The following is a 27852-nucleotide window of genomic DNA, read 5'->3' on the forward strand; positions in this document are numbered from 1 at the left end:
TCAACAAAACTTCGTGGTATTAACCACACCTGTGACTTTGTCACCAATGGTATTAATTTAGTGTTGCTATTAGACCTACTTCCAGCTCTTGTTATGTAAAGAGGCACAGATACCACTATACCACAAAAAGGTGTACACAAATTTTTATAACTGAATTTCTATGTAGTCATTTTAAAACATTTTAAAATAAGAGGTGAACAGGTATCAACAGACTGTTAAAGAGGTCCATGGCATGAAAAAGATTAAGAAGGTGGGCTGGGCGTGGTGGCTCACGCCTGTAATCCTAGCACTTTGGGGAGCCAGGGCAGGCAGACTGGTCTGAGATCAGCAGTGTGAGACCAGTCTAGCCCACATCGTGAAACCCTGTTTCTACTAAAAATACAAAAATTAGCCAGGCGTGGTTGTGCACACCTGTAATCCCAGCTACCCTGGAGGCTGAAGCAGGAGAATGGCTGGAACCTGGGAGGTGGAGGCTGCAGTGAGCCGAGATCACACCACTGCACTCCAGCCTGGGTGGCAGAGTGAGACTCCGTCTCAAAAAAAAAAAAAAAGAAAAAGGGAAAAAAAAAGAAAGCAAGAAGGCAACGTGGAGAAGAATGGGATCATCTGCTTTAGCTTTCCCAAAGACCCCTCTGGCTGCAGTGGGAAGAGGGGATTGTAAGAAGCAGAACCGCATGTGAGCTCTGTTTACACAGGGACTTGGATTTAATCCTCACCACAATCATAAGAAGTATACGTTATTTTGCCTGTTTTAGAGATGAAGACACTGAAGCTCAGATTTCTGGTAGTAGCTCAGCTGGTGAACGGCAGAGCCGGGATTCAAACACGCATCTGCCTGACGCCAAAAAGCAAGAGGATTCGTGGGCCAGTGAACGGGAGCCTGTGATGAAAGGGTCAAGGGTAAACAGTATCTGCTTGGCCTCCTGAGCTAGCTTGGACCTCTGTGCCACATAATTTCACCTGCAAATGAACCGCCAGCCCCTTCTTTCCTTAGCGCTGGTTCTTTCCTAAAATCTGCCCTCCATACGCCAATAACACAGCCCTGTGCCTAGCCAACTAAATATTTCATGGGGACTTTAATTTAACTCTAAAGAAATTCATCCAGCCCCGAGAGTAAGCTGTAACCTCGAGAAATAGCACTAGGGAGCACTTGGACCTGCGGATGACATTGCTACTTCCCCAGGAATGCTAATGCTCCGCTGGGCCTCTGCCTCTTCAAGCATTGCTGTGGATAGGCTTGGCCCAGTGAGCAGGAATGCTTTCTACAAACATGGGCTCGCATTGGTTAGCAAAGACACGGTGTGTGTGTGTGTGTGTGTGTGTGTGTGTGTGTGTGTGTGTGTTGGCACAGGTGAACAATTGGGTGCTATTTACTGTTCCCTTATTCCCTGATCTTTGTTCCTATATCCTGGTTCTGAAAGAAGGGAGAAGTGGTGGGCTTGGCATCCAGTCTCCTCAGTGGACAAGGACACCAAATATTTTGCGGGTGCCATGTGACCCCTAAGAGTTTCTCCTTGTCTCCAGCCTGCGGCGGATGGCGTGGGCAGACAGCCTGACTCATGTGGCAGGAGAGCAGATGTGTGTGTTTGCGTTCCCAGGCATGTGACGCCGAAGTATAAAGGATGAACCCTGCAGATGCTCGTGTGGGCCAGTAGTGGGAGTGAACCTCCCTGCCTTCTTCTGATCCCATTGCGCTGCAGCTCAGTGACCCCAGTGAGTCCTGGCAAGTTCCCTGAGCATCTCAATAGGTGCGGGTTGGAGGGAGAAAGCTGCCCGCAGGCGAATTGATCAAAAGACAGGAAGTGAGCAGATAATCTAATTTGAAATGGACTGAGATGCAGATGTTATTCTGCTCAACTGCACAGCACAAAAGGACTGGGGCCTAGGGAGAATTTGGAAGCAGCTCCGTGGAGCCAGTCTTCCGGCCTCTGGCTCAGCCTGGGCCTGGCATCTCCATTCCTTCCCGGACTATAATTAACACCCCTCCGCTGACAGCTGCGTTAAGCCAGGTTGGAGCAAGGGGCCCTTCCTCTTCTGGTTGGGCGGCCCACATGACGCTGTCCAACGAGTTAGAGGGAACCGGGTCTGGGGCGGGGCAAGGGGAGAAGGGCGCCCTCTAGTGGGGAACCTACGGCTTCAAGTCTTCCTTAGGCTGGAGGATGAGGACGTGTGTCGGATCGCATCCGCAGCATGACCTGACTCTGGTTCTAATGTTCCATCCTCCTGACAAAAATCCCTCCTGCACACAGGCATCTGTCAGAAATCAGCCTGCTTCAGCTGCCAGCAAGAAGGGGCTCGAGGGTGGGCCACGTTTAGGGGGGTCCCCGCCTTGGCTGTACTGGCTCTTCACTAGGGACTGATTGTGTGCCCTCTTGGGGAAAGTCACTACGAACCGTGCTGTAAGAAGAAAGCCAAGCGCACAGTCTGAGAATGTGTACATGGGGGTCTGAAGCTAGCTTTCTTCATGTCCTAGCTGTGTGTATTTGAGCAAATTATGAACCTCTCTGGGTCTCAGCTTCTTTGTCTCCAAAACAGGGCTAATGGGAGCTTTGAAATGGTGTTTATGTTAATTTTTTTTTTTTTAAGATTTGATCCCTGCTTCAGAAAATTTATCTAATGTGGAGATGAGATATGCACACAAATGTCAACAGCAGTAATAGTAAGAGCTAACATTTATTGTGAGTTATCTGTGTCAGGCCTAAGCTTTGTGTGGGTTGCTCATGTGATTCCCATAGAAGCTCCATGGAGGTGGGAACTATCATTATCCCTACTTTATCGATGAAAAAACTGAGGCACAGAGAAGTTAAGATCACGCAGCTCATAGGTGGCAGAGTTGGAGTGAGTCCAGGCCTCCTATGCTAATACAAGGAAATTTATAGTATATGCCACGGCGGGTGGCACAAGCGTTGCCTTCTCTCTTTGGTGACAGAGAAGGGAGGGCTTATGCCTGGGAAGATGATCAGAGAAGGCTTTATGAGGATGGTAAACTTTGAAAAGACCTTGAAGAGAGTAGGTGGAGTTGATGTTCGGACTTTTGATGTGGAGTAAATATAACTGCAGAAAAGTATAAGGTGTGTTGAGAGCCAGCTGAGCTGGCCTGGCTGCAGGGGAGGGGCAGTGTCTGGGAGAGGATCGATGGAAATGGGGCCGAACTTGCAGGAGTAGGCAGACCACGAGGGCCAGACTCCCACACACTGGACTGCAGAGGAGTGGGAGTCGTGAATAATTTCTTAAAGAGGGAGGACAGGTGCAGTTGTGGTGGTGCATAAGTGAGTTTTGCTAGAAATACTGAGCACCCGCTTTATTCCAGGTAAAATGTTTTGTGTATTATATGTATTATTTCCTTCGTCCTCATAACATCTCTGAATGGGCAATTATTATCCCCACTTTGCAGATAAGAAAAACGAGCTGGGAGAGAAATCACACCTATCTAAGGTCACACTGTTAGTAACTGGCAGGGCTAGGACTTGAACCCAGTTTGGCTTGGTGCCAGTGACCCAGGCAATGTAGTCACAGGTCAGAGCAGGTGGAGGGAAGCAGAGCTATGGCTTTGACTTTGGCCTTATTAGGAGAGCCCCTGCAGGAACTGGAGAGAATGGCAGGCTAGGAGACTTGGCAGCACAAGGACTTAAGCACCCCTTGGTCACTGAACCATGGAGGTCATGCTGACCTTGGCCGGAGTGGCATTGGTGGAGTGATGGGGTGGAGACCACATTGCCTGGAGTGTGGTGATATACACGGCAAGCGAGTGAGGAGAAAAGTGCAAAGGGCCCTTTCTTGCCTCCCTTCAATCTTTTTCTTCGCTAGAGCCGATTGAATGTGCGGCAAATTCGGCATGCAGACTCTGAAGCCAAATTAAGTGGGTTTGAATCCTGGCTCTGCCACTTACTTGCTGTGCAACCTTGGGCAAGTTACTTGAACTCTCTGTGCCTCAGTTTTCTCATCTGTTCAATAAGGATAATAATAGTAATGAGTAACCTGTCTCATAGAGGTTTTGTGGGTACTGAGTGAGGTAACATGTAAAGGGCTTAGTTCAGTGTCTGACACATAGGAAGAGATACGGGTATTAGCTGTATTGATATTACAAGTCCGATACCGTAGGACATTCACTGTAGAAAATACTTTAGGATCTTCTGACCGCTCTCTGGGGCATTGCATCCTCTCTCCCTGCCTGCCTCTCCAGCCTCATCTGACAGCACGCTCCTGGCCCTGTGTGTTCTAGCCACTCTGGCCTTCCCACAGCCCCTGGAAAGCACCAAGCTCCCTCCTGCATCGGGGCCTTGACACACGCTGTACCTTCTGTGGGAATACTCACCCAGGCCTTCTCACTGGTCACCCGTGTTCAGACAACTGAGTCTCATCGGGGGAAAACTCCTGTGGACCTTCTAGGCTCTGCCCAAGCCCTGTTCCACCTTCTCATGGTGCCGTATATAACCCCTCTATAAACGCACTATAAACACAGCACACGTGCAATTTTACAAGGTTTGTTTTGTTTTGTTTTGTTTTGTTTTGTTACAATCTGATACCTGTTCGCCTCCTCTATTGGCCTGCAATTTTTTTTTTTTTGCTGTCAGGGACTGTGCCTGTATCTGTTCACCATAGTATCCCAGCACTTTGCACGCTGCCTGGTGCAGGGCAGAGAGTCAGTGGAGAGCTGCGAGGGTACACTGAGCATTAGCGAGGAGGAAATAGGCGGCGAGAGGGCAATGGGCTCTGCAGGCAGCCCCCGCCCACGCTGAAATCCCCCAGTGAGCTCAGCAGCCCCATGTTACCCTCAGCCCATATCCTCATCCAGAGCCAAATGTGCTTTATCCCTCCCGGGAAAGCCAGGCTTGCTGGGCACAGAGCTGCTTCCTATCTGGGTGTTCACAGATAACGCCAGCCTCATTTTCACAGCCTCAGGCCTGGCCTTGCTTGAAATTCCATAAGCCTTTTCAATATACAGGGGATCTCCAGAGACAATTACCTTGGAATGAAGGTTTCCAGGAATGCTTGTTCTGGGTAGCGTTTTCTCATCCCAACTGTAGGCTCCTAAAGCTTCCCAGAATTAAGTAACACAATTATAGAGTTAAATGACATCAAAGAATGGGAGGCACTCTGCAGCCCCAGCAGCAGGTGAAACAGGAGACGTGGAGGCCTGACTTGCAGAGTTGAAGAAAGCTGCCTGCATGGAGAGGGGGCAGGGGCAGCTGGCCTCCCCAAGGGCAGAAAGCTGGGGTGAGGGGGTGCCATGTAAAAAGGTCAGAGAAGAAAGATCTGGAAGCTGATCAGAGATAGAAGAGAGGATCTGAAAGAGGATTCAAAGGGAGCTGGAGAGGCCATGTGATTCATTCTCCCCAAAGGAGAATCATGTTTCGAGGAAGGGGCTGGGGAGAATGACTGGCTTTCCAAGCTAGGTACTGGATTTTTCCCAGTTTTCCAAAGGACAGACAGCATGAGGTATGGGAGGCCTGGACCCCACATGGGTCCACAGAGACAGAGTCACACCAGAGAAGCACATTGTGTCAACATAGTTGTGTGTGTGCTCCAGGTCACCCGGGAAAGGCCGCAGGGGGCGGAGTGGGGGACGCGGTGACCAGTTAGGGCTGCACATACACGGAACAGGCCTTCCTGCCTCCAAACATGCTCACAACTCATCATAAGGTCTCCATAAGCCCTTGCTAAGATGATCCTCATTGTCAAGTTCAATAGCAGCAGCAGCAGCAGCAGCAGCAGCATTGTCATCCCAACAGCAAACACCTACTGGCTACTTACTTTGAACCAGGCCCCATGCTCAGCATTTACAGACGTGGCCTCATTCATCTTCTCAACAGTTCTAGGAGCTAGATACTGTATTATCCCCACGTTATAGATAAGCAAACTGAGGCTTAGAAAAAGTTGAATAAATGACATGCCCAAGGTCATACAACAAGTAAGTTGAGTGCGAGTCCAAGTAGTTCTAGGCCACGCTGAAAACTAAGTCCAGTTACCCCCTCTACTGCCTCGCTAGCCCCTTATTGATAGGGCAGCACTCTACACTTTTATGATTTATAAGGCTCTTTCACAACCAACATCTCTCTTGACTCTCACATAACATTGATAGGCAGGTATTGCCCCATTTTACAGTGGAGAAAAATGAGTTCCAGAGAAGGGAAGTGAGTTGCACATGGACATTTGGACGTCAAGGAGCAGAGGCATTGGCATGTCTCCTGACCCATCCCACCCTCCCATTAGCATGGCTGTGTGTAAGGGAGGGTAACCAGGCCCGGTGGAGGAGGCAGGCCTGAGGCTGCAAGAGGTCATAGCCGGGCACGGGGGCTCACGCCTGTAATCTCAGCACTTTGGGAGACCAAGGCTGGTGGATCACGAGGTCAGGAGATCGAGACCATCCTGGCTAACACGGTGAAACCCCATCTCTACTAAAAATATAAAAAATTAGCTGGGCACGGTGGCGGGTGCCTGTAGTCCCAGCTACTCGGGAGGCTGAGTCAGGAGAATGATGTGAACCTGGGAGGCAGAGCTTGCAGTGAGCCAAGATCGCACCACTGCACTCCAGCCTGGGCGACAGAGCCAGACTCCGTCTCAAAAAAAAAAAAAAAAAAGAGGTCAGCGCCATGGTGCTAGGGCACTGCTGAGTGAGAGGGATGGAATTTTGCCTGAAAGGCGGCAACAGCTGTCTGAAAAAGAAGAGAAGGAGATGGGAAGGCTTTGCTGGCTTCTGATGGTCCCGGATCTGGTACTGCCATTAGACTGCTCCTCATGCCGTTCTCAGGAAGCCGAGTGGGAGCAGCGGGCCCAGGCAGATGCAGATCACAGCCTTGTTGTGAAAGCTCATCTTCCTCCCAGCCAGGCTCATGTCCCAGGAGAGGACCAGTGGCCACACCAAGCCTTCAGGCGTTGATAGAAATGGTGGCAGCTGCATGGCCCCTATTAATCTCCAGGAGGTCAAAGAGAGTATGTTTTGGAAGTCACCTCCAGGCAGGCTCCTGCCTGCCCTCCCCTTGTAAACTCTACAAACATCCAGGAGATAAAAGAGGGGGCCTCTCAGAGGCAGAACACAAAGCTCTTCAAAGAACACTTACAGTCAAAAATAGGGAGAGGAGACAGAAGTCTTTCTCTCGGAGGGAATGTATTTCTGTACCCCTGTGCGGGCGCACATCCGCCCCGTGCCACAGCCAGGCACATGGGATGCATGGAGCACTCTTTGCTTCCCTTCACCAGTCTTTTTCTTCCTCCGGCAGACCTACCCTGTGGCTCTAATGGTCCCAGCCTTTTCTGGTTTTCCATCCCCCCTGGGTTATGATTTTAGACCTGCCTTCCCCAGCTGGCCCCTTTCTGAATTTCTTTCCCTAAAATCAAATGTCCCTGCTAGCGGCTGCTCTTCACTGACTAGTCTGGTCATCAGTTTCCTCCTCAGAGTATTCAATACTGCTGACCGCCATCATCCGCTTAAGCAAAGTGGGCGCCACTCGTGTACGTTCTGCCTCTTCTAGTCAGGCACATTAAAGCCGGGGATTTGACAGCCGGAAAGGAGCTTGGAGAACCTCTGCTTGAACCCTTTCGTTTTACAGTTGAGGACACTATTCTGGACGGTGGAATAATTTGCCTAAGGTCATGATGAGGTTGTGGCCCACAAGTGACAAGAGTCACGGTTCTTTTTGGTTTAAAATTTTAAAACTTCGGGAGGCCGAGACAGGTGGATCACCTGAGGTCAGGAGTTTGAGACCAGCCTGGCCAACATGGTGAAACCCCATCTCTGCTAAAAATACAAAATTAACCGGGCGTGGTGGCAGGCGCCTGTATTCCCAGCTCCTTGGGAGGCTGAGACAGGAGAATCACTTGAACCCGGGAGGTGGAGGTTGCAGTGAGCTAAAATCGTGCCACTGCACTGCAGCCTGGGCGAGACAGAGCGAGACTCTGTCTCAAAAAAATAAAAATAATAAAAAATAAATAAATAAAATAAAAATGGTATTTACTTTGAAGCATTCAGAATGTCAACCAAACAGCTGCCACTTTCACTTTTTTGTTGTTGCAATTACAGAGCGGTACTCAGTTAACAGAACGACAGTTATCATGTGTAAGCTTCATCGGAGTCAACTAAAGATGGATAAGCCACCGCCCCCATACATAACTACTTTGTGCTGTGCACCAAGAACCTGCTTTAAATTTTTGTGCCAACTTACAACCCCATATTGTGTCAGGCAAGGTTAGTGGCCATTAAAAATACCACCAAGACAGGATTATCTAAAGACACATTCAGTAGTGTGTTAACTAGACAAAAAAGAAAAAAAAAAAGACACTGTACAGTTAAAAAACAAATCCTACATAGCCTTACATTTCACTTATTTTCTTCAAAAGGAATGGGTTTTGTATGGGGGGTGGGTGTCAAATGCTTCACATACAAGAAAAAATGCTCTAGAACCAAATTCATCATCATCACCCTGGTCTTCATTTTCTTCATCTTCCTCCTCCTCCTCTTCATCTTCCTTGTTTTCCACCTCTTCCTTTTTTTCCTTGCTTTCTTCAGCCCCGATAACTCGCTTTTCTGCTGCATCGGACTTTCCTTTAGCTCAGTTTGCAGCAATATCCTTTTGGCATTTTTCCTCCAGCTTCACAGCCCTCTTTTCATATGGCTGCTAGTCATCTGCAGCCGTGTTAGTCCACATCTGCCAGCGCCTCTGCAGCATCACCAACGGACAGGCCAGGATGTTCTCCTTTGATTTGAGGGCAGTACTCAGGAAAGAACAAGATGAAGGTCAAAGGAGGCCTCTTGGGTGTGTTAGGATCCTTTAATGTTTTTTCTGTCTCCCCTTTAGGAGAGATACTGGTTTCCTTTCTCTTTCATAACAGGCCTTTTCCACCTTTGCCCTGTCCGCAGATTTTCCCTTCTCTTTAGCAGACATGGCCTTGCAGCACTGAGTACTTCTGAGAAAACTTGGCAAAGCTGACTGAGACAGCTGGGTGCTGCTTCTCCTGCTCCTCCCAGCAAGTTTGCACAGACTGTGCACCTGATGAGATTTTGCCTCTCAGCTTCTTAGGGTCTTCTTTGCCTGTGTTTAGCTATTTGTCTTCAGCAAGGCACAGAGCTGCCGATTGCCCATCTGGTTCTCACTTGCCCTGGTGCTGTCTCGATGGAGCTCAGTGTACTTCAGTGGCTATGAAAGCAGGAGCAGTCACCAAAAGCCAGGTCTTCTGATGTCCTGTTCCCTGCTCTTTCTGCTGGAGAGCACGCCCACCCCTGCCTGGCCTGGCCCCCACCTGTCCCCCTAGGAGGCAGAGGAGCAGAAGGGCTTGGATGAGTTGTCATTGAACATGCCCCTCAGCATTCTACATGCCCCTCAGCTTCTTACACCAGTGACTCCTGGGTGGAATTGCAGTCCCCCAACTTACTAGTTTGCTTTCATGGCACATTATCTCTTCATCTGAAGGCTGCTTTATAGCATAATGTCTTTTGTTTTGTTTTGTTTTTAAGACGGAGTCTCTCTCTGTTACCCAGGCTGGAGTGCAGTGGCATGATCTCAGCTCACTGCATCCTCCATCTCCCAGGTTCAAGTGATTCTCCTGTGTCAGCCTCCCCAGTAGCTGGGACTACAGACATGCACCACCATGCCCAGCTAATTTTTGTATATTTAGTAGACAGTTTCGCTATTTTGGCCAGGCTGGTTTCGAACTCCTGACCTCAGGTGATCCACTCAGCCTGGCCTCCCAAAGTGTTGGGATTACAGGCGTGAGTCACCGCGCCCAGCCAGAATGTCTTTTTAACTAAGGTAAAATAACGAATGCACATGTGATTGGAATAATCTGATCCCATGTGACTGTTGCTGATACCCCAGTGCGTTCAAGCTAAAGTAGGTAATTGCTCCTCTATGTTGAGACTATGATATTAAGTGCAAGAAACTACCATCACAAACCCTTCATGGCCTCCTTTAGCTTGTCGCTGCCCTTTCCTGTCTCCTTCCCTGCCTCCCTTACCCCCAGCGTCCTCTTGACTGGGGACAAAGGAAAGAAAGACTGGGGCCGGCAGGAATGTGCCCACAATGTGCGCATGAAGCTGGTTCCCTGTTTGTAGGGAAGTGTCAGTGAGTGAGTAGACAGAAATGCGCTCTCCAAACATGGGGCGCAAGCTCTCCCTCGGCGTGTGCTCATTCTCTGTGTGCCCAGGGAAGAACCCTGTAGGGAGCTGCTGCCCATTTCCAGATGTGTCTCCATAGGGACTTGCGGAATTGTGTTGGCATAATGTCACTGTTGGCCAACTTTTATCGACTTGTGAAATGATTTCCAAATTTCAATCCAAAGTTTGCCCTTTGGGAGGAAAGCAGGGTGTGAGGAAAATAAAATTGAGGATAGAGTTGTTGACTTTGGTTCATTGATATGGATTTTTTAAAAAACAACCAGAGAAAGGAGCAGATGCCACTTTTACCTCTTGCCCATTTCAACACTTTTAATTTTTCTGATCTTGCCATCTTTCCTCCAGTTTCTTCATTGCAGCCCACTTAACTCTTGTTTCCGCCCCTCAAGTTTCAGGTAGGGCTTGGCTACCAGTTTGGTTCGTTTCTGTTGCCTGACACCTGTGCTCAAAAGCTGAATTCAAATCAGTGCCTCTGTTGTGGAGGGGCTGAGGCTCCGAACGGCCCAAGCAACCCTCTAAAGAGTCCCCTAAATGAAGGCGCTAATAATCCTCTAATCAAACCTCACTTTGAACCCAAGGGTCGATTCACTTGCTAGCAGTCATCAGCACTGTCTTGGAGAAATACAGAATGAATCATTCACATGTTCTATTTTCATCTGCACCCTAGTTGCTTTTTAAGGATGACCTCACTGTATAAGGCTCCAAGTTTGTTAAGCTGTGCTGGATCGTGTGACTGCTTTATGGGGTGGAACCTGAATTGGTGATGGAGGATTGGAGTTGAGGTGGAGAAGAAACTGACCTTTGCCAACGAATTTATCCTTCCCGTACACACATCATAATTCCCTGGTGTGTAAAATGTGGGCCTGTCTCCCTGCGTTCTTTGCAATGTTTGTACGTAGTCATTCAGAACTCATTAGCCTGTTTGTAGATTGTTGGACCACACTTCACTTTCGTATTTCATCTCTTGCATCAGCTGATCTCCCAGCATTAGAAAATGTAAATCGTTGTAGGCTAGTCTGAGACATAGCGCCCAGGTCATAAAAATATGGTTCTTAACAATTAGTACAGTATAAGGTAGAATCATCAGGGCAGCTTTTTACAAATATAGCTTCCGGGGTCCTACCACCAGAAAGTCTGATCCAGGAAGTCTGGGATGAGACTCAGGAATTCACATGTTAACTGACCCAGCAGGTGATTCTGAGGTCGGTGGCCCCCTAGATAGCATTTTGAGAACCACCATCGAGACTCTTCTTTGGGTCTACTAATGACACCTGAAGTTTCACCTGGACAGCGACGTAAGTGGCCGGTGATCCAGGAGGCCTGAATCCTAGCCAGCCGGGATGAGCTTTGTGACGTTGGGCCACTTGCTTGGTTTCCAAGTCTCTGCTTCCTCACTGTGGGACAAATGGGGTTGCATTAAGGTTTTTCTGATTTCTGTGGTTGCAGCATTTTTACTTTTCATTGTAGCCCCCTTCAGCAAAGTTTCTTACACACCACAAGCACTCAGTGGAGTTCTGTCAACTGAACAGAACAAACACTACTCAATATTGAGAATGGGCCGGACATGGTGGCTCATGCCTATAATCCCATCACTTTGGGAGGCCAAGGCGGGCAGATCACAGGGTCGGGAGTTTGAGACCAGCCTGGCCAGCATGGTGAAGCCCTGTGTCTACTAAAAATACAAAAATAAGCCAGGCATGGTGGCCCACGCCTGTAGTCCCAGCTACTCGGGAAGCTGAGGCAGGAGAATCGCTTGAACTGAGGAGGCAGAGGTTGCAGTGAGCTGAGATTGCGCCACTGCACTCCAGCCTGGGTGATGGAGTGAGACCCTGTCTCTGGAAAAAAAAAAAAAAAAAAGCTATTGAGAACGCAGGAGCCCAATCTGCCAGTTTCCTCCTCCCGAGCCCCTACCCTAGGACACTTTGAGACCGTCTCTGAACAGTCTAGTAGTGATACCCCCGTTTTTAAAATGGTTTATGTATTGAAAGGGATCTAACGGCAAGTGAACATGAGTTATAGCTTCAATATCCATGTACTTTTATGAGTGATCATTCAGATCTGTATGCTTTGTTGACTTAGAGCCACTCCTCAAGCAAGAAGCCAGACCAGCATCACATCTCCAATAGCAGTGACGGTTGCTGGTCGCAAGTCTCTGTACCTCGTCTCCTGTGGCCACCCGACTGACAGGCTGTCTCTGTTCCTTTCAGAAAGCAGATCTGGCAGTGGCAGGCCTCACCATTACAGCTGAACGGGAGAAGGTGATTGATTTCTCTAAGCCATTCATGACTCTGGGAATTAGCATTCTTTACCGCGTTCATATGGTAAGAGACTTATTTTATAAGCATTTATGTCATTAAAGTTATTTGCATGCAAACACTGAGTTATACGGGAATAATGAATGACTCACGGAAATATTTAGATTTCAAGACTTAAATGCAAATGTGCTGGGCTATTTTTTCTCCTATCAGCTGCACAAACTTGCAAACTGGAGGGATGGAAGAGTCATGCTTGTGGGCTTTCCAGTAAAAATTGCTTCTGCCTCTCTGAATAGCGATGACCAAGAATGGTCATTCAATACTTGGTGGATCCTGTGTTGGTGATTGGCCCCGTGGGTCACTTTGGTCCCTTGCCTGCAGCCCAGATAAGCCACCCTAGCATTTCTCAAGCACGTTGCCAACTTCCAAGTCCACCTATGTTCACTTCTAGTGTTGCAACTGGCGAGGGAATGTAGATTCTTTCTCTTTCAATGATCTGTCCTGGAGAACAAATTGTAGATAATTTAATGTCATTTATATCTGGCCTGCCCTTTTCTGCATTCCATGCCCCCTATCAGAAAGACTCCTCTGGTAGGCCAAGGTGAGTGTCACAGTGAGTTTGTGAGAACACACCAACAGGCAGCAGAGTACAGACACGACCTTCAAGTATACTGGCCGGTGGGAAGAGCAGAGGAAGAGTCACCCTGGCTGGGTCCCATCCATCAGTAGATAATCATTACAGTGCCAGCAGATAGCTGACTTTGCTAGTTTACCTTACTGGACCAGAAGAGCCTTCCTTTCCTCTTGTTAGCTGAACTGGCTCTAAGTGCAGAGCGTCATACAGATTTGCCCAACACGCTAGTCACTCTCAGTGCCCGTGATTCAGCTGCCATGGTATGCTCCAGAACAGAGCCTGTACCTCAAGGCTGCCCAGCAGGGTAGAGACCAAGAGATCACCCAACATGCCTGCTGAAGAAGTGACCCCTTGCCAGGCCCCACATCCCAGCTCTAAGAAAGGGGGATTGTCCACCTTTGCAGCTCCAGCCTATGCTCCCAACCCTGTAATGGGGGTTGTTGTTAAGGGTTGAATTGTGTCCCCCCAGCCAAAATGTATCTTGAAGTTTTAACCTCTAGGACCTGTGAATGTGACCTCATTTGGAAGTAGGGTCTTTGCAGATGTACTCAAGTGAAGATGTGGCCATACTAGATTAGGCTGGACCCTAATCCATTGTCTGGCGTCCTTATAAAAAGAACGGAATTTGAACACAGACATGTAGAGGAGAATGCCATGGGAATTCGAAGGCAGAGATTGGAATGATGCATTTACAAGCCAAGGAACACCAAGTATTGCTGGCAACCACCAAAAGCTAGAGGAGACAAGGAAGGATCCTCCTAGAGTCTGCAGAGAGAACCTGGCCCCACCAACACCTCGATGTGGCCTTCCAGCCTCCAGAACTATGACATGATAAATTTCTGTTGTTTTAAGCCACCAGTTGTGGTACTTTTTTATGGCAGTCCTGGGAGATGAATACAGCTGTGTCGTTCTTATTTTAGAAATGAGGAAACTGAGTTGTAATCAGTTTAAGAACATGGGCAAGGCCACATGCTAGTAAGTGAAAGAACAGGGTTCAAACCAGGAATGGTGTGTTTGAAGCCTGTGCTTTCTACAGGACAGCAGCTTGCCACCCTCTTGTGTGTGGTCTTTGAATCACTTGCGTAGGGCACTTCTGTGCACCCTTTTTCTCAGTTGGTCCTCAAGATGGTTCTTTGGGGGAAAGAGGGCAGGTATGATAATTCCCAGTTTACAGATATGGAAACTGAAGTCATGCTTGGGGCTAGTTCAGGGCTGAGCCTGGAACCCAGGCCCCTTATCTCCAGGAGGGTGTCTTGCCATCGTTACATCTGTTGGTACTCACTGGGCAGTCTTCCAGCCAGCACCATTTCTGGAGCTCCCCTCCCCCACATTGACCCCTGGAGTCAGGGGACATCCAAAAGAAATGGAGACACACAGCCTTTGTCCAAACTACCCTGCTGTGGCCTGTGGTAGCCATACCACTAGGCTCTGGCCTTGATGTCTAGATTCCTGGAGGGAACTAATGCCCTCCCGGCGACTCAGTGGCCCATCAGGAACCATCTGGTGGAAGGCACCTGACCCCAAATGTTTTCGCCACCGGGAAACACCTACTGCTAGGCTGCCCTCCCCACCTAGGGCACCACTGTCCTGAATACCAACTCTGAGCAGAAAGAAGCCACAATTCACCAACCCTCTGGACATCCCAAATTGGGTTGTTGACTAAATATTTCCTACCACCTGAAGACCTGTATGAGTTTCCCTGCATTCGTTTCTGGGATGTTAACTTTTCTGTGTCAACTTGGCTAGGTTATGTTGCTTAGATGCTTGGTCAGATACTAGTCAGGTGTTTCTGTGAAAGTATTCGTAGAAAGGATTAACATCTACAGTGAATTGACTTTGTAAAGGAGAGTACTCTTGATAACGTGGGTGGGCCTCGTCCAATCAGTTGAAGGACATAAGAGCAAAACCTGAGGTTACCCAAAGAAGGAATTCTGCCTTAAGTCTATCATATAGAAATCCTGCCTGAGTTTCTAGCCTGCCTGCCTTTTGCACTTATCAGCCCCCACAATCCTGTGAGCCAATTTCTTAAAATAACTTTCCCTGTCTCTCCCAATCTCTCCTTATCTCTCTCCCTCTCTCCATACACACAAACACACACACCTGACTGCTGGGTGAGGATTCCTCTCCTCTCCTGGCCTCCACACTGAAGCACCAGGATGCCACGTGGCTGCCTAGATCTGATTGGTGACAGGGGGCCAAGCAAGAAATGAGTGCTGGGATAAACAGCTTACACTAAGCAGAACTGACAGTTTATACATTTATTCAACAAATATTTATTGAGTGCATTCTGTGTATGAGACACCATGCTTAGAAAGTACCAAAAAGTCAGCTGAGGAGAGAACAATCCCAAATTGACTAACCCAGGGGATACCTGGTTAGAATAAGTCTGAGATGAACGTTGTTATGTCTGAAACAGAGGAGGCCTTAGGAAGATCTGCTGTGGCTAAAGGATGAACTGGTAGAGTCCACCCCAAGAGCCTAATTCTAAAATTACATACTCTATCTCTAATATCATAATGTTAAGGTAATGAAATTAAACACTGGGTGTTCGTTCTTTTGCAATTTTTCTCTAATTGTTATCTGTGAGCAATAATATGGGTAATTTAATCAAATTTATGAACTATAAGGATCAAGAATGTCTATGTTAGTTCTATGTTCATGAGGTCACCTGACTGATGAGTTATTGTTACTAAAAAGTGAGCATCTGGTGGCAATCAAACCTGTGTGCAAATGTAAAAATAATTAACCTAGAATGCCTAGTTAAGAATTGTTGCTGAAGCCTCCAAAATAATAAGTAGTGGCAAGTATGTCTCTGAAGTCTAAAGAAATCATTTGTGACTTTCCAGCGATCTAAGATTATCTAGGCATTTTCATGAGCACAGATCATCAACAGTTGACTGTGGGATATTTACCTTCTTCCTAACACCGGGTATAATCTCTGTTTCTGTTCAGGCATCCTTAGGACCAAAATAAGAATGTTTTGCTCTTTTTACCACCTACTCCCTGTTACTCACAGGCTGGCTGAGGATTCTGGCTTTGGCGTTTGTTACTGTTTTTCCACCCTGCTTTTTAAAAGTCTCTCTTTCTTTCTCTCTCTCCTCTCTCTCTCTCTCTCTCTCTCTCTCTCTCTCTCTCTCTCTCACTCTCACTCTCCCCCTCCCTCCCTCTCACCTTCCCTCCCTCCCTTCTGTCTCTCTTTCTCTCTCTCTTTCTCTTTCTCTTTCTTTCTCACCCACCTTAAATGTCCTTTTCTATTCTTATTCTTCCATCTCTCCCTGGATAATCTCACTCCCTCCCAAATCTGTGAATCTAACCCTGGCTGCTCCCCCGAGTTCCAGTAGTGTATTTCTGACACATTTCTTCACATCTCCATCTGGACGTCTCACAGGCACCCCAAAAACTGTGTCACAAACTGCATTCCGTGTGTTTCTGACTCACACTTATCCCTCCTTCCCTGTGCCCCATATCAGGTAATGGAATTTCCATCCAGTAACCTGAGCCATCCTTAACTTTTCTTACCTTACACATTCTATTGGTCATCTCACCTCCCAAAGAGTTCTCAAATACACTGCGTATCACCACTTGTGCCTTGGTTCAGGCTTTCCTAATCTCTGCTGCCATTCCTGCAGCCTGTATCCTCCTTTAGGGCAAGGCATTTCTTGCCCATTACTGGATCCCCATCAAAAGGCAACAGTCATTATATGCATTCACTAAGAAACAGCAGAGTGAGAACCATGGACTCTGGACCCAGACTGTCTGGGTGTATTCCCATCTTTTACAGTTATTAGATGCATGTCACATACATCTCAGCTTCTTCATTTGTAAAAATGGGTTGTCATGCAAATTAAATGAGAATACGTATGTAATACATTCATAGCAGTGCCTGACATATACACAGTAAAGTGTTAGCTATTATACTCAAGAAATGTGTATTAATTGTTCCTTCATAATCTATTTGCAGCCTGGGTGTTGGTTTAAAAAAAAAAATGTAATCATATCAACCTCCTACTTGAAATCATTCACCAGCTGCCCATCACTCACACAAAAAAGTTCAACTTTCTTACATCCAGGTCTTTGCCTGCAGGCGCCTTTGCCCCTTGCTGCTCACTGCTCTTTTGTCAGGTCAGACCCTTCCTGCCTCCTCATGTAGGTTCATGCTCATCTGCTTGCCTCTCAGCCAGCTAACAAACTCTTGCCTGGCTTTCAATACCCAGCTCAAATGGCACTTGCTCTTCCATGTGGCTCCCCTAGATGGAGCTGCTTGCCGTCTGCCTATGCTTCTATTATAACACTTTTAGGCTGCATTATATTATTCTTTGTTTATCCCTCTCTCCCTTTGTAGCCTCCAATGGGAGTTATATTAAGGGAAAGGTACCCTCTTTTCAGACCATAGATTTTTATATGATTTTTGGTATGGAAAATGGGGTCATCCTAAACATGCAGTATTTACTTAACAGGAAGGAAGGAGGGCAGGTCATAAATCCAGTGATCCTGTGGGCAGTGAATGCTATGCTTTCCTTTGTGCTCCTGATTGGGCAGCACTGAGCCCCAGGAACCTGAGATTCTATTAGGGAACCCTACAGGGCCAGTATTCCAGGCAGCAGGACAAGTGACCCAAATAGATTTTTTTTTGTCTTCTGGCCTTTACCCCTGTAGGTCTCGAGAACAAAAAGAGGTGGGAGGCAGATGTTTCAGGCAGCCTAAATGCAGCCTTTGCTCAGGTCTGGCTGTAGCTGCCACCTGAACTCACTGCTCGCTTGTGCGCTCTCTCTCTCTCTCTCTCTCTCTCTCTCTCTCTCTCTCAATGCCTGCATATTCCACACACAACATAGCATCCACCTGAGAAGGTATCAGAATCCGTGTCTGGGGCCAGATGGGCTTCTAGGCTATATATAGATGGTCCAGCCTTTAGCCTTTGTTGTCCCCTGGTACCTCAAGGATGGGAACCAAGTGGCAGAACATCTGAAGTTCAAGACTCTTGGTTTCCCTGGCGCATCAGCTCATCTCCTTGTAATAAGTTTAGTATTTGGTATGGCAGTATAATTCCAAGGACATTTTGCAGTCAAGGGTTTTATGGCATTAATGCATACTTTGAGCTCTCAAATATACCTGTGAATGGAGGGGAAAAGAATATGAAAAACCAAAACCATTTGTATTTGACATTAGAGTATATCATGTAGTTTTCTGTCTCTTTTTTTCTGCAGCAGCAATTTACGTAATGATGTTTTGTTCAGATTAATATTAAAGTGAGTTTGTATTCCTCAAGCACACCCTGAATGTTATAGCAAGGCATCATCAGAGTGTGGTAGAAGCCAACCTGGGATTCAGTGTTTGGCCCATAGAACCCCCACATGAATAAATCTCATCCAAACAGTTCATTGTTGCTGGGTGCAGTGGTGCACGCCTGTAATCCCAGCCACTTTGAAGGCTGAGGCAGGAGTATCACCAGGGTTCGAGGCTATAGTGAGTTATGACTGCACTGCAGCTTGGGCAACAGAGCAAGACCCCACCTCTTAAAAAATTAAATAAATTAAAATAAAAACTCAGTATTGACATCTTCAAGGAAATTGGGAATATGTGTAAGATGGTGGTTTGTTGACTCACGTCTCCTAATTTATAAAGCACTTTCATGTACAGTCTCTGGTTTAATGGAATAATGCCGTGAAGCAGGTAGTAGGATTCTCATTTTACAGGACAAAATTCTGAAACTCTGTGAGCCCAGTCAGTGCAGAGGAAAGAGGAAAAGCAACACAATGTTGCAGGGGGCATTGAAACCAGGTTTTTGGTCTCCAAATCTCCATACATGTCCAACTACCTGTCTTTATGGTATCATAGGTGTATTTCTTTTGGTGTCAATGCTATGCTTTAGGTGATTTTTCAAGATCCTTTCCCATCTGAGGGTACTATCTCTGATCACAGAGAGGGTCCCAAGCCAGCTAGAATATCCGAGACTCCCTGGAAAATGTGAGCTTACCATTTTCCCTCCATACCAACTTGTTCCACCTTTGGTTAACAAATGGGAAAGTTTTATACTCTGTTCTTTTTCTCTTCTTAACTCTTAGCTAGAGTCTTCTTTCTCAAGGAAAAGAAAAATCAGACAGTGTTTAAAAAGTGAGGGAGAAATAGGCTGGGCGCGGTGGCTCACTCCTGTAATCCCAGCATTTTGGGAGGCTGAGGTGGGCAGATTATGAGGTCAGGAGTTCGAGACCAGCCTGACCAACATGGTAAAACCGTGTCTTTACCAAAAATGCAAAAATTAGCTGGGCGTGGTGGTGCACGCCTGTAATCCCAACTACTCAGGAAATTGAGGCAGGAGAATCACTTGAACCCTGGAGGCGGAGGTTGTTGTGAGCCAAGATTGCAACATTGCACTCTAGCCTGGGTGACAGAGCAAGACTCTGTCTCAAAAAAAAAAAAAAATGTGAGGGAGAAATAAATGCTGACATTAAATTAATGCATGACATTGCTGGATATATTACCTGTTTTTCAAGAAGGTCTGTTTCGTTTCAGAAAGACTGTCTAGGAAAATGGAGAACAATGCTAAGTAAACCAGTGAATCATTTCTAATACTGCTTAATACTCTGTTATAAGAAAATGGAAAATGAATAGAGTTCTATTCCTTAAAGCTAAGTAACATGATAGCCCATATAATGGAAATATGGATCCCTGAATGTATAATCATATTAATATTAGTTATTTACTGAGTGCCTCTCTCTGAAGAAGCTCAAGGTGTGTTATCAACATTATTTTAGTAATTCTCACGGCCCCTCTTCATGTGGATTAAGGTGCTCCGTTCATGGTGCTCCTTTCTATGGGAGAAGATAATGGCACCCAGATAAGTTGAGTGGCTTGCCTAGCACCACCACTCAGCAAGTCCAGGTCAGTGCCAGGATTAGAATGTAGGTCTCCTCACACCAGATTTTCAGCCAGTAAGTGAAAACAGATACACTAGCATGTGAGTTCTATGGGCAACAGACCCATCTGGGTGCTTTACATGGATAGGAATTAATTACTTGCTTCCTTTTTTCCTCTTGGAGTCAGAGATGGAAAGCGCATGCTAAACCAAAATATCAGCAGGACAATCCATTGCAGACACACTGAGGGAGGCCATCCATGGGATCCTGCTGAGGGACAGGAAGAAATCACCTCCTCCTGCCTCTCCCAGGAGTCTTGGAGAGACTGCATTCTCTTACCTCTTCAACCCTGGACAGTGTTTGAGTGACCATTGGGCACTGCTGGGAGTTGACTATATCACAAGCAACCTTTCTATAAATTGCCACTTAGTTCTAAAGACTGTAAAAAAGCACATGAAGGACCCTTTGTCCTTGGCTATGCTGGGAGGGGCTGGAGTTTCGGGAAAGAAGAGAGCTGGTATCATGCATTTGTGTAGGGAAATGGTGGCTAGGCTACAGAGCCCTAACACAGATCCAAGAGAACCTGCCACATGTCTGGTCCACTCTGTCAGTGACTTCTTTGGGAAGGCTGAAGAGGGATTGAGTTCTAAAGGTTGGAATCACTGGCTTTTCAGAGTCCTCCTTCCAGAAGAAAGCCTGGTATTGCCCTAAGTGCTTCTCTGGAGAGCCCTAGAGGAACTCTCATGATGCATATATTATAGCTGTAGAAACTCCAGGAGTTCTGAAAAGTGGCTGTAGCCAGATAGCATTCTTCCCCAAAGCATCTTTAACATGTGTCACCATAAGAGAGAAAGTATAGTATTTCTTGTCCGTTGAGGAAGGCATCAGTATAAAAGGAAGTTCCCGCCTTTGTAACACACCATCTCCCCACTCCCCCTTCACTCACGGCTACCATTAGACAGAAGAGGAGTGAACATACATATAGCTCTATGTGTTAACTCACTGAATTCTCAGAACAACCCCATGAGGTAGGTGTTATTATTTCCTGCATGTTACACAGGAAGAAACAGAGACCTAGAGGTTACCCAGCTTATCCAGGATTGCGTGTCTTGTAAACGGTAGGGCCAGAATTCAATCTTGCACAGACTGGCTCCAGAGTCTGGGTTTTATTCACTACCTGTCCTGACTGCCTGGCTCTGGTGTCCCTGTGAATCTGGCTTCAGACTCTGGGAAAGCAATTGCATTCTTCCTAGAACGTCATTTCTTCCAGTATGTATAGAGTGAAGTATCAATGAGCTAACAGATTATTTTGAAGGATAAGAGGAACGTTGGGCATGCAAGGGGGGTTTAATGCCACTTCACAGCTCCATGGATAGCCCCACTACTATCGTGCAAAGGACCTACACACACCAGGATTGTGGTCAGTTGATGACCAGCCCTTTGCATCTCTCCCTCCGTCAAAGAGCATCAGGGATACTGATTGACGGTCAGTCTGATGCACAGTCCAAACATCAAGGGACCTAATTCTAATTTTGCTGCCATCTAATTTTCAATTTCATCAGCAGAGCTTGACCTGTCTTCAACATTTGGGGCATAGACTATATATAACCACCAATCTACTTCCAAAGTGGTTGTATTCACCGGAAGGAACTGGCCAACTCACAGTCAACAGAGACATGTATAAATCAATACAAATGCCTATAAATACAGCAGAGTCACAATAAATGGTGATGGGTATAAATAAATAATGTTCAAGAGTACTCTAAGAGGGTGTGTAGGTTGAGAGTTTGCTGGCATTGGGGAGAAGGCGTGGGATTAATTAGGGAATTTATTGGAGTAAATAAAGATGTGAAGATGAAAAGGAGAGGAAGATGCAGTACAGCTGCCATTTGAATGAAGGAGAGTGTGGCATGCCTATGGCACAGCTTGATGAATGAGCACCAGACAAATTGAAGCCATCACCAATGATTTGAGCGAGGCACTTAACCTCCCTGGGTCTCAGTTCTTCCATCTGTCAGTATGGAAAATTGGGTATTGAAATCAAGAGAACATAGTGAAGCACTTTTAGTTCTTCAAAAGAAAGGCATCACCATCATACCTCCTTTGAGCTAAGGAAAATCAATTATTTGGAAGAAATGCCTATGGCATATGACACCTGACTTGCCCCAAGTGCCAGTAACTCATGTCTTTTGGGAAGAAAGTGATCTAAACCATCCACATAGAAAAAAATTGTGGGCACTCAGAATCTTGCAAGAAACATACTTCTCTTTGGCATCATAGAAACAGCATGGATTTAGCCTAAGCCAAGGCTGTATAAGCCCGGACCCAAATCTCAAATGACTGCCCATTCCTTGCTCTTCTGGTTGGCGTCAGTCAATCACAAGTAGAATCAGATGTTGCCTTGCCAACGTGATTGGTGTGTTTCTGGGGGAGCTTTGTTCATGTCTTGGTTTTTGTTTGTGTGATGTTCTCTGTTTTATAACTTTGGTCTCTAGGAATTTTTCCCACAGCTGTGCATCATTCCTTATCACCTATAACCAAATATGGCAGCTTTAAATAGTGCTGTCATTTTCCTCAATTTCACCTGTTGTGATATAATCAGGTATAGATTTCTGACACTGAGCATCTAATGGGGTTTCAGAGTCAGAAAGCAACAGTAATAGATTTTTCAGTTGAGAGACAGATTGAAACAGTCATAAGTGACAGGGCACATGGAATTCATGCACATTTACTCAGAGAAGCTCTGGGGTCAAAAAAGACCCCAGGAGTGGACCACGCTAGTGATTTCTATTGCAGTAGGTGTATAGGCATGATCGGCTCCTTTACTGATTCCGTACTCTGTATATGGATCCTGCCCTCTCCGTGTCTTCCTGTGTCTGCCTCTGGCTCTTAGGATGATGAAGGAAACACAGTCAAGCCGTGATGGACACAGGAATGATTAACTGGGGACTTGGATTCTGCTGCTCTGGAGTCCTTTGCCTTCTGTTAGAGGATTTATGTAATGACGGGATGAGACAAGCTTAAATGATCTCCTCATTCTTCTCCTGCTCCCTTCCCTAAGTTACTGGGTTTTGTCCCCCATTTGTTTCATTTTTCCAATAATACCTGAGTGTTGTCTGCAGACTGAGCATGGATCCACAGTGGGTCAAAGAACTTGCAATTGGTATCAAAGGGCAGTTCCATGGTCTGAGCCCATACTGTGAAAGAAAAACAGTTTCAGATAGACCATATGAGAGGTCATTGTCATGCTGCTGAAAGGCCACAGTGCCCAAGAACAGCTGCCGTTTTTGGCAGAGGATGAGTCTTCGCGTCCTCTCCGTGTACCCTCCGGCTCTTGTCTCAAAGAGGAAAGTAAAACTGCACCGCAGGTAGAAGGAAACACAGTGTGCCCACTGGCTCCCTAAGAAGGAAGGGAAAAGCGTCCAGAAGAGGAGCTGGAAATCACCCATGATGGGGGCTGTGCAGATACAACAGGAGCGTGCAGAACTGTCTGCTCCCACCTGCCTCAGATGCAGCCGTGGAAACAGCTGTTGTTACTTGGAGTTTCTCAGCTTCTTCCAGCTTCCCCTGAATAATGAACGCTCAGAGGGCTGGTCGAGTTTAGCTCGGTATTGACATAGGGAGTTCCTTTTTGTGTTTCTGGGAACCCCAGTGTAAAAATGACATACCTTGATAGTGACAGTAGGTTGCGCCATGGCCGATATGATCTTGAGCTTAAATGCTGACCTGTTCATAGAACCCTGAGCTTAGTACTGATTTTCAGTCCTATCCATGGACTTCCTGGATTTCTGGCCTTATAGAATCATAGCATTTTCCATTTACAGTAGTCCTTAGAGCGCATCTAAGTCCAGTGGTTTTATAGTAAATGAAAGAAACCAGCCTGGGACAAGACAGGGTAGCAGCACGGAGCTGCAGAGAACGTGCCCTGTCTCCAGTGGGCAGCCCACACTCAGCTTCAGCCAATTGGGAACTTGGACTCAGTGGTGTCAAGATCGCCCCATTTTTTAAAAAGCCAGAAATCTAGATTTGTATGTGAAGTTACCTAATAATTTAACGCTGGCAACTAATACAAACGAGGTAGATGCTACAGGGTAAACCAAGTCTGTGGGCTGTATGCGTCCATAGGCCACTGATCACCTCGGATCGTGGTCACCTCGGATCTAGTCCCACTCCAACTGAGGCCAGAGAGGGGTGGGGACTTGCCTGAGAGCACACGGCTAAAGACGTGGAGCAGATGACTTAACTCCATCCTTCTCATTCCCTTTTGTTTTCCCGTGAAGAATGGTGGCGAGCTTGGCGCCCAGGATTCCGTTCCTGGCTCCATCATCTGGCTCACAGGACTCTGGCCAGACTCATCCCTGGCCTTGCAACGTGTTTTCCCACAGTGCAGTGGTGTGAGCCCTGGGCTTTGAGTCAGGAAACATGGGCTTGTTTGGGTCCCGGCTCTTCCACTTACATGCTGTGGAACCTCGGGCACATCTCTGACTGCCCTCGGCTTTGGCTTCTTCACTTATAAAATGAGAATAATAACTTATGCCTCCCAGGACTGTTTTGAGGTTGACAGGGGAAGGTCTCACTGTGTGAGATCACTCTGCAAACAAAACCCAGAGATTCCGGTTGTATTAGCATCCTTGTGAAAAAGATGTGAGTGTCTAAGAGGGATGCTGTGGTCGAATCCAGCAGTGCAGACAGCAGCAGCTCAAAGGTGCTCCCTGAGTCCATCCTCGACTCCCCATGGAGGACACAGGGTGGTACTTCGGGGCACTGAGGGTTGTTCCTCTTTGCCAGCACAAAGCCTGCCTCATCCCAGGAAGTGGCATGGCCCCTGCTGCTGTTCTGTGTCACCTGCTGAGGTCAGGGCTGGGTGGTGGTGTTTGCCCAGCCTGGCTACACCCTCATTCCCAGTGTCATTTAAGCCAGTCACCCAGAACCCAGAGAAATGGGAACTGGGGCCAGACCCATACTCACTACCTCCTCTGCCCTGCCCTGCCCTGCCTGCCCCAAGGTCATTTTGACTGAATGTGTGCGGTGAATCTTGTTTTTCTCTCCATTTCCAGGGACGCAAACCCGGCTATTTCTCCTTCCTGGACCCATTTTCTCCGGGCGTCTGGCTCTTCATGCTTCTAGCCTATCTGGCTGTCAGCTGTGTCCTCTTCCTGGTGGCTCGGTACGCTCCTCTTCCCTTCCCTGTCCTCACACCGCCACCTCGTGTCCACTTCTGGGAACTGCATGGGGAGGGGGTAGGGAGGAGGAGAGGAGTGGGTTGGGAAGATCTTGGTGCCAAACTAGAGGGACAGGAGAAGGACTGGGGACCTGAAATGCTCTCTGCCCCGCTGTCGACCTCATGCTGCCCATCCAAACGTTCCCCACTGTGCACGACCCAGACAGGTGGCTTGGCTTCTGCACCTCTGCCTCCTGTCCCTCCCACTTCCCCCCAGAGCCCCACCCAAGCCCCCTGCTTGTGTAGGAGCCCTGGGAACAGAGGAGGGGTGAGGGTGGCAGGAAGATGACTCCCATTAAGCACTATGCATTTGGCTGCCCTGGCATCAGTCATTGCCACAAAGGATCTGCCACAAAGTGCTGAATGACAAGAAACAGAGCCTGCGAATCTGGACTGGGGGCACTGGGGGCTGCAGTGGAGCAGGCCAGGAAGAAGGCCTCCTATGCAGACAGCCTGGGTCTGCCTGTGAAAACACAGCTGCCCTGTCGAATGCGAACCATGGAGGCTGGTGGCGGGAGGCAAGGAGACGGGATGGAGAGAGGCGTTTTCAAGAAGTGCTGAGTTGAGACACACGGGCCAGACCTGGGAGTGGGGAGAATAAGCCCTGCCCGATCCCCAGGAAGCCAGGGGCTGCCCTGACCCTATGGAAAAACCCGAGGAGCAGCCTGAGGCTGTGGCCTCCCAAGAATGTGCACAGAAAAGGTAGTTTCGCTCGAGGCCACAGGCTATTGGACCAGCCTGAGCTGCAGGAGAGCCAGCTTAACCCTCCAGAAGTGGAATGAGCCCTGGTGGCTCCCAGGCCACTCACTCAGGTCCCTGGTGCTGCTAGCCCTCCACTTACTGCGGTGGAGGCTCACAAAGGGCTGTTATGTGGGAGCCGAGAGCTACTCAGGAGGAGCTTCTGGGAATCTGTCCGTGGCTGTGTTTGCAGGTGTCTCCTCAGTTGTTACCTTTGCCTCCAGGCCACAGCGGCAGGGCAGACCGTTTTAGAGTGCACATCCCATCTCTGTGGCATGGGTGGGGTCTTCCCCTAGGGCATGTTCATTCACTGGACTGAGGGGGGCACGCGGGGATGGAGCTGCTGCATGGTGAGCCCTAGGGAACCACCGGCTACCTAACCCCTGGGGGCACTTCCCAGCCTGCCAGAGAAGGGTTGCATCAACCTGTCTGCACATACCTCTTCCAGTGGAGACCAAGCTCCCCAAGATCAGGAAGGTCTTTGGGGCCAAGATGCAGCCAAAAAAGACAGGCCTTGCTGACAACCTGGTCATTTTCAAACGTGGCAGAGTTTGCTGCTCAGGTGCCACCAAGCCCTCCCGGGCCTGTAGGCATGGCCACTGTTGAGTATCTGCTGTCAGTGACGGCCTGTGAGACGGGGAGCTAGCACGCTGTCTGACACCTTACCTCTCCACTTTGCCACACTGCTGCCGCGTTAGAAGGCTGTCTACGTGAGCCCTGGCGCCACTGCTCTGTAATTCACACTTGCCCCTTGGATGTGAGCCCTTGTGTGTGACATGCCACAACACCCAGGTCACCTCAAGGGCCCTGAAAAGTCTTGGGGCTTGGTGAGCAGATATATACACGCCTGCTTCAACACACCTGCAGCAGCCTGGAGCTTTCAACCAGCCCTGGGGTATTACACTGCCCCTCTTCCCTCCCCTCCACATCCAAACACACTCCCTCCAGCATCTAGCATCATAGAAAGGTTAACAGAAAATGTGCTAAAGGGCTAACCATACGGCCTCTCTCTCCTCACTACGCGCACACACACAACACACACACACACACACACACACATACACACACACACACACACACAAAATACTGGAGTCTAAGGTATTCTGCATTAAGGTAGTGATTTTCAAACATGGTTCTATGGACTGCAAAGGCTCCTGGGAGCAACCAGAGCCTTTAGGGGTGAAATGACAAGAGGCTGGGCAGCCAGAGCCCTGGGTCCCCAACTCCTCCTCATCCAGACCAGCTCTACTTTTATTTCTTATATATTGTACTTCTGGGTAAGATTTTACAGGGAAAAAAAATATCTGAAAACGACAGCTCTTTGGTAGCCATTCCCAAGCAAGCTGACTTCAGAGTCCCGTAGGGAGCTTTTAGACATTTGAATTCCCCGGTCCCATGACCTCAGAATCTCTAGGGGAAGGGCCTGAGAATCTGTATCTTTGAAGTTCTGCAGATCCCACCAATGGTCCATAGGCTTGGGAGCCCACAAAGTGGGGCACCAGAGTGCCAGCCAGCTCCTCGGGACCCGCACAGAGGGACAGAGCACATCTCACCGGTCAAGGGGCCAACGCTGACACGTTTGTGTTGTACTCGGGGCAGAGGGGAGGCGCAGATGGAAATGGGAGGCAGCGACAGTGGGAACACTAAGTGCACATCAGGCCAGGTGCAGGAAAGAGCAGTGCGAAGATAACACCGAGCACACAGCACCCCACCCGCCTGGGCGGTGCACACCTGTGCATACTGTTTCTCTCGTCAGAGCTGGAAGACTTTGAGTACAAAATGGGCTGGGGCTGCAAGCATGTCCCTGGCGGGTGGGGGAAGAGCGGGCATTCTGGGCATCAGAGGGGCCATTCAGAGAGACACCAGTGGTGAGGCTGAGAGGAAAAGCAGGGCAGTGTCCCCACCTCACCCCAAGGCCCAGAGCTTAGAGCAGCCCTCCTCAGCCCCATGCGTGCATTACACTCACTGGGGAGCTTTAAACAAACACTGATGCCCAGGCCCCACCTGAGCCAATGAAACCAGAATATTTGGGAATGGAACTC

At 48.0% G+C, this 27852-nt stretch overlaps 1 protein-coding gene across 1 annotated transcript in view; it reads left to right on the top strand.

Moving 5' to 3' along the window:
* GRIK4 (glutamate ionotropic receptor kainate type subunit 4) overlaps positions 1–27852 on the top strand; it is a 363476-nt gene that overhangs the window by 303016 nt on the left and 32608 nt on the right. The window contains exons 14-15 of the mRNA XM_050759371.1: positions 12316–12429; positions 24909–25018. Of these exons, the coding sequence (XP_050615328.1) occupies positions 12316–12429; positions 24909–25018 (224 nt within the window). The remainder of the gene's footprint in view (positions 1–12315; positions 12430–24908; positions 25019–27852) is intronic.

This window comes from Macaca thibetana, chromosome 14 (assembly GCF_024542745.1).
Source record: "Macaca thibetana thibetana isolate TM-01 chromosome 14, ASM2454274v1, whole genome shotgun sequence".
NCBI classification, from domain to species: domain Eukaryota; kingdom Metazoa; phylum Chordata; class Mammalia; order Primates; family Cercopithecidae; genus Macaca; species Macaca thibetana.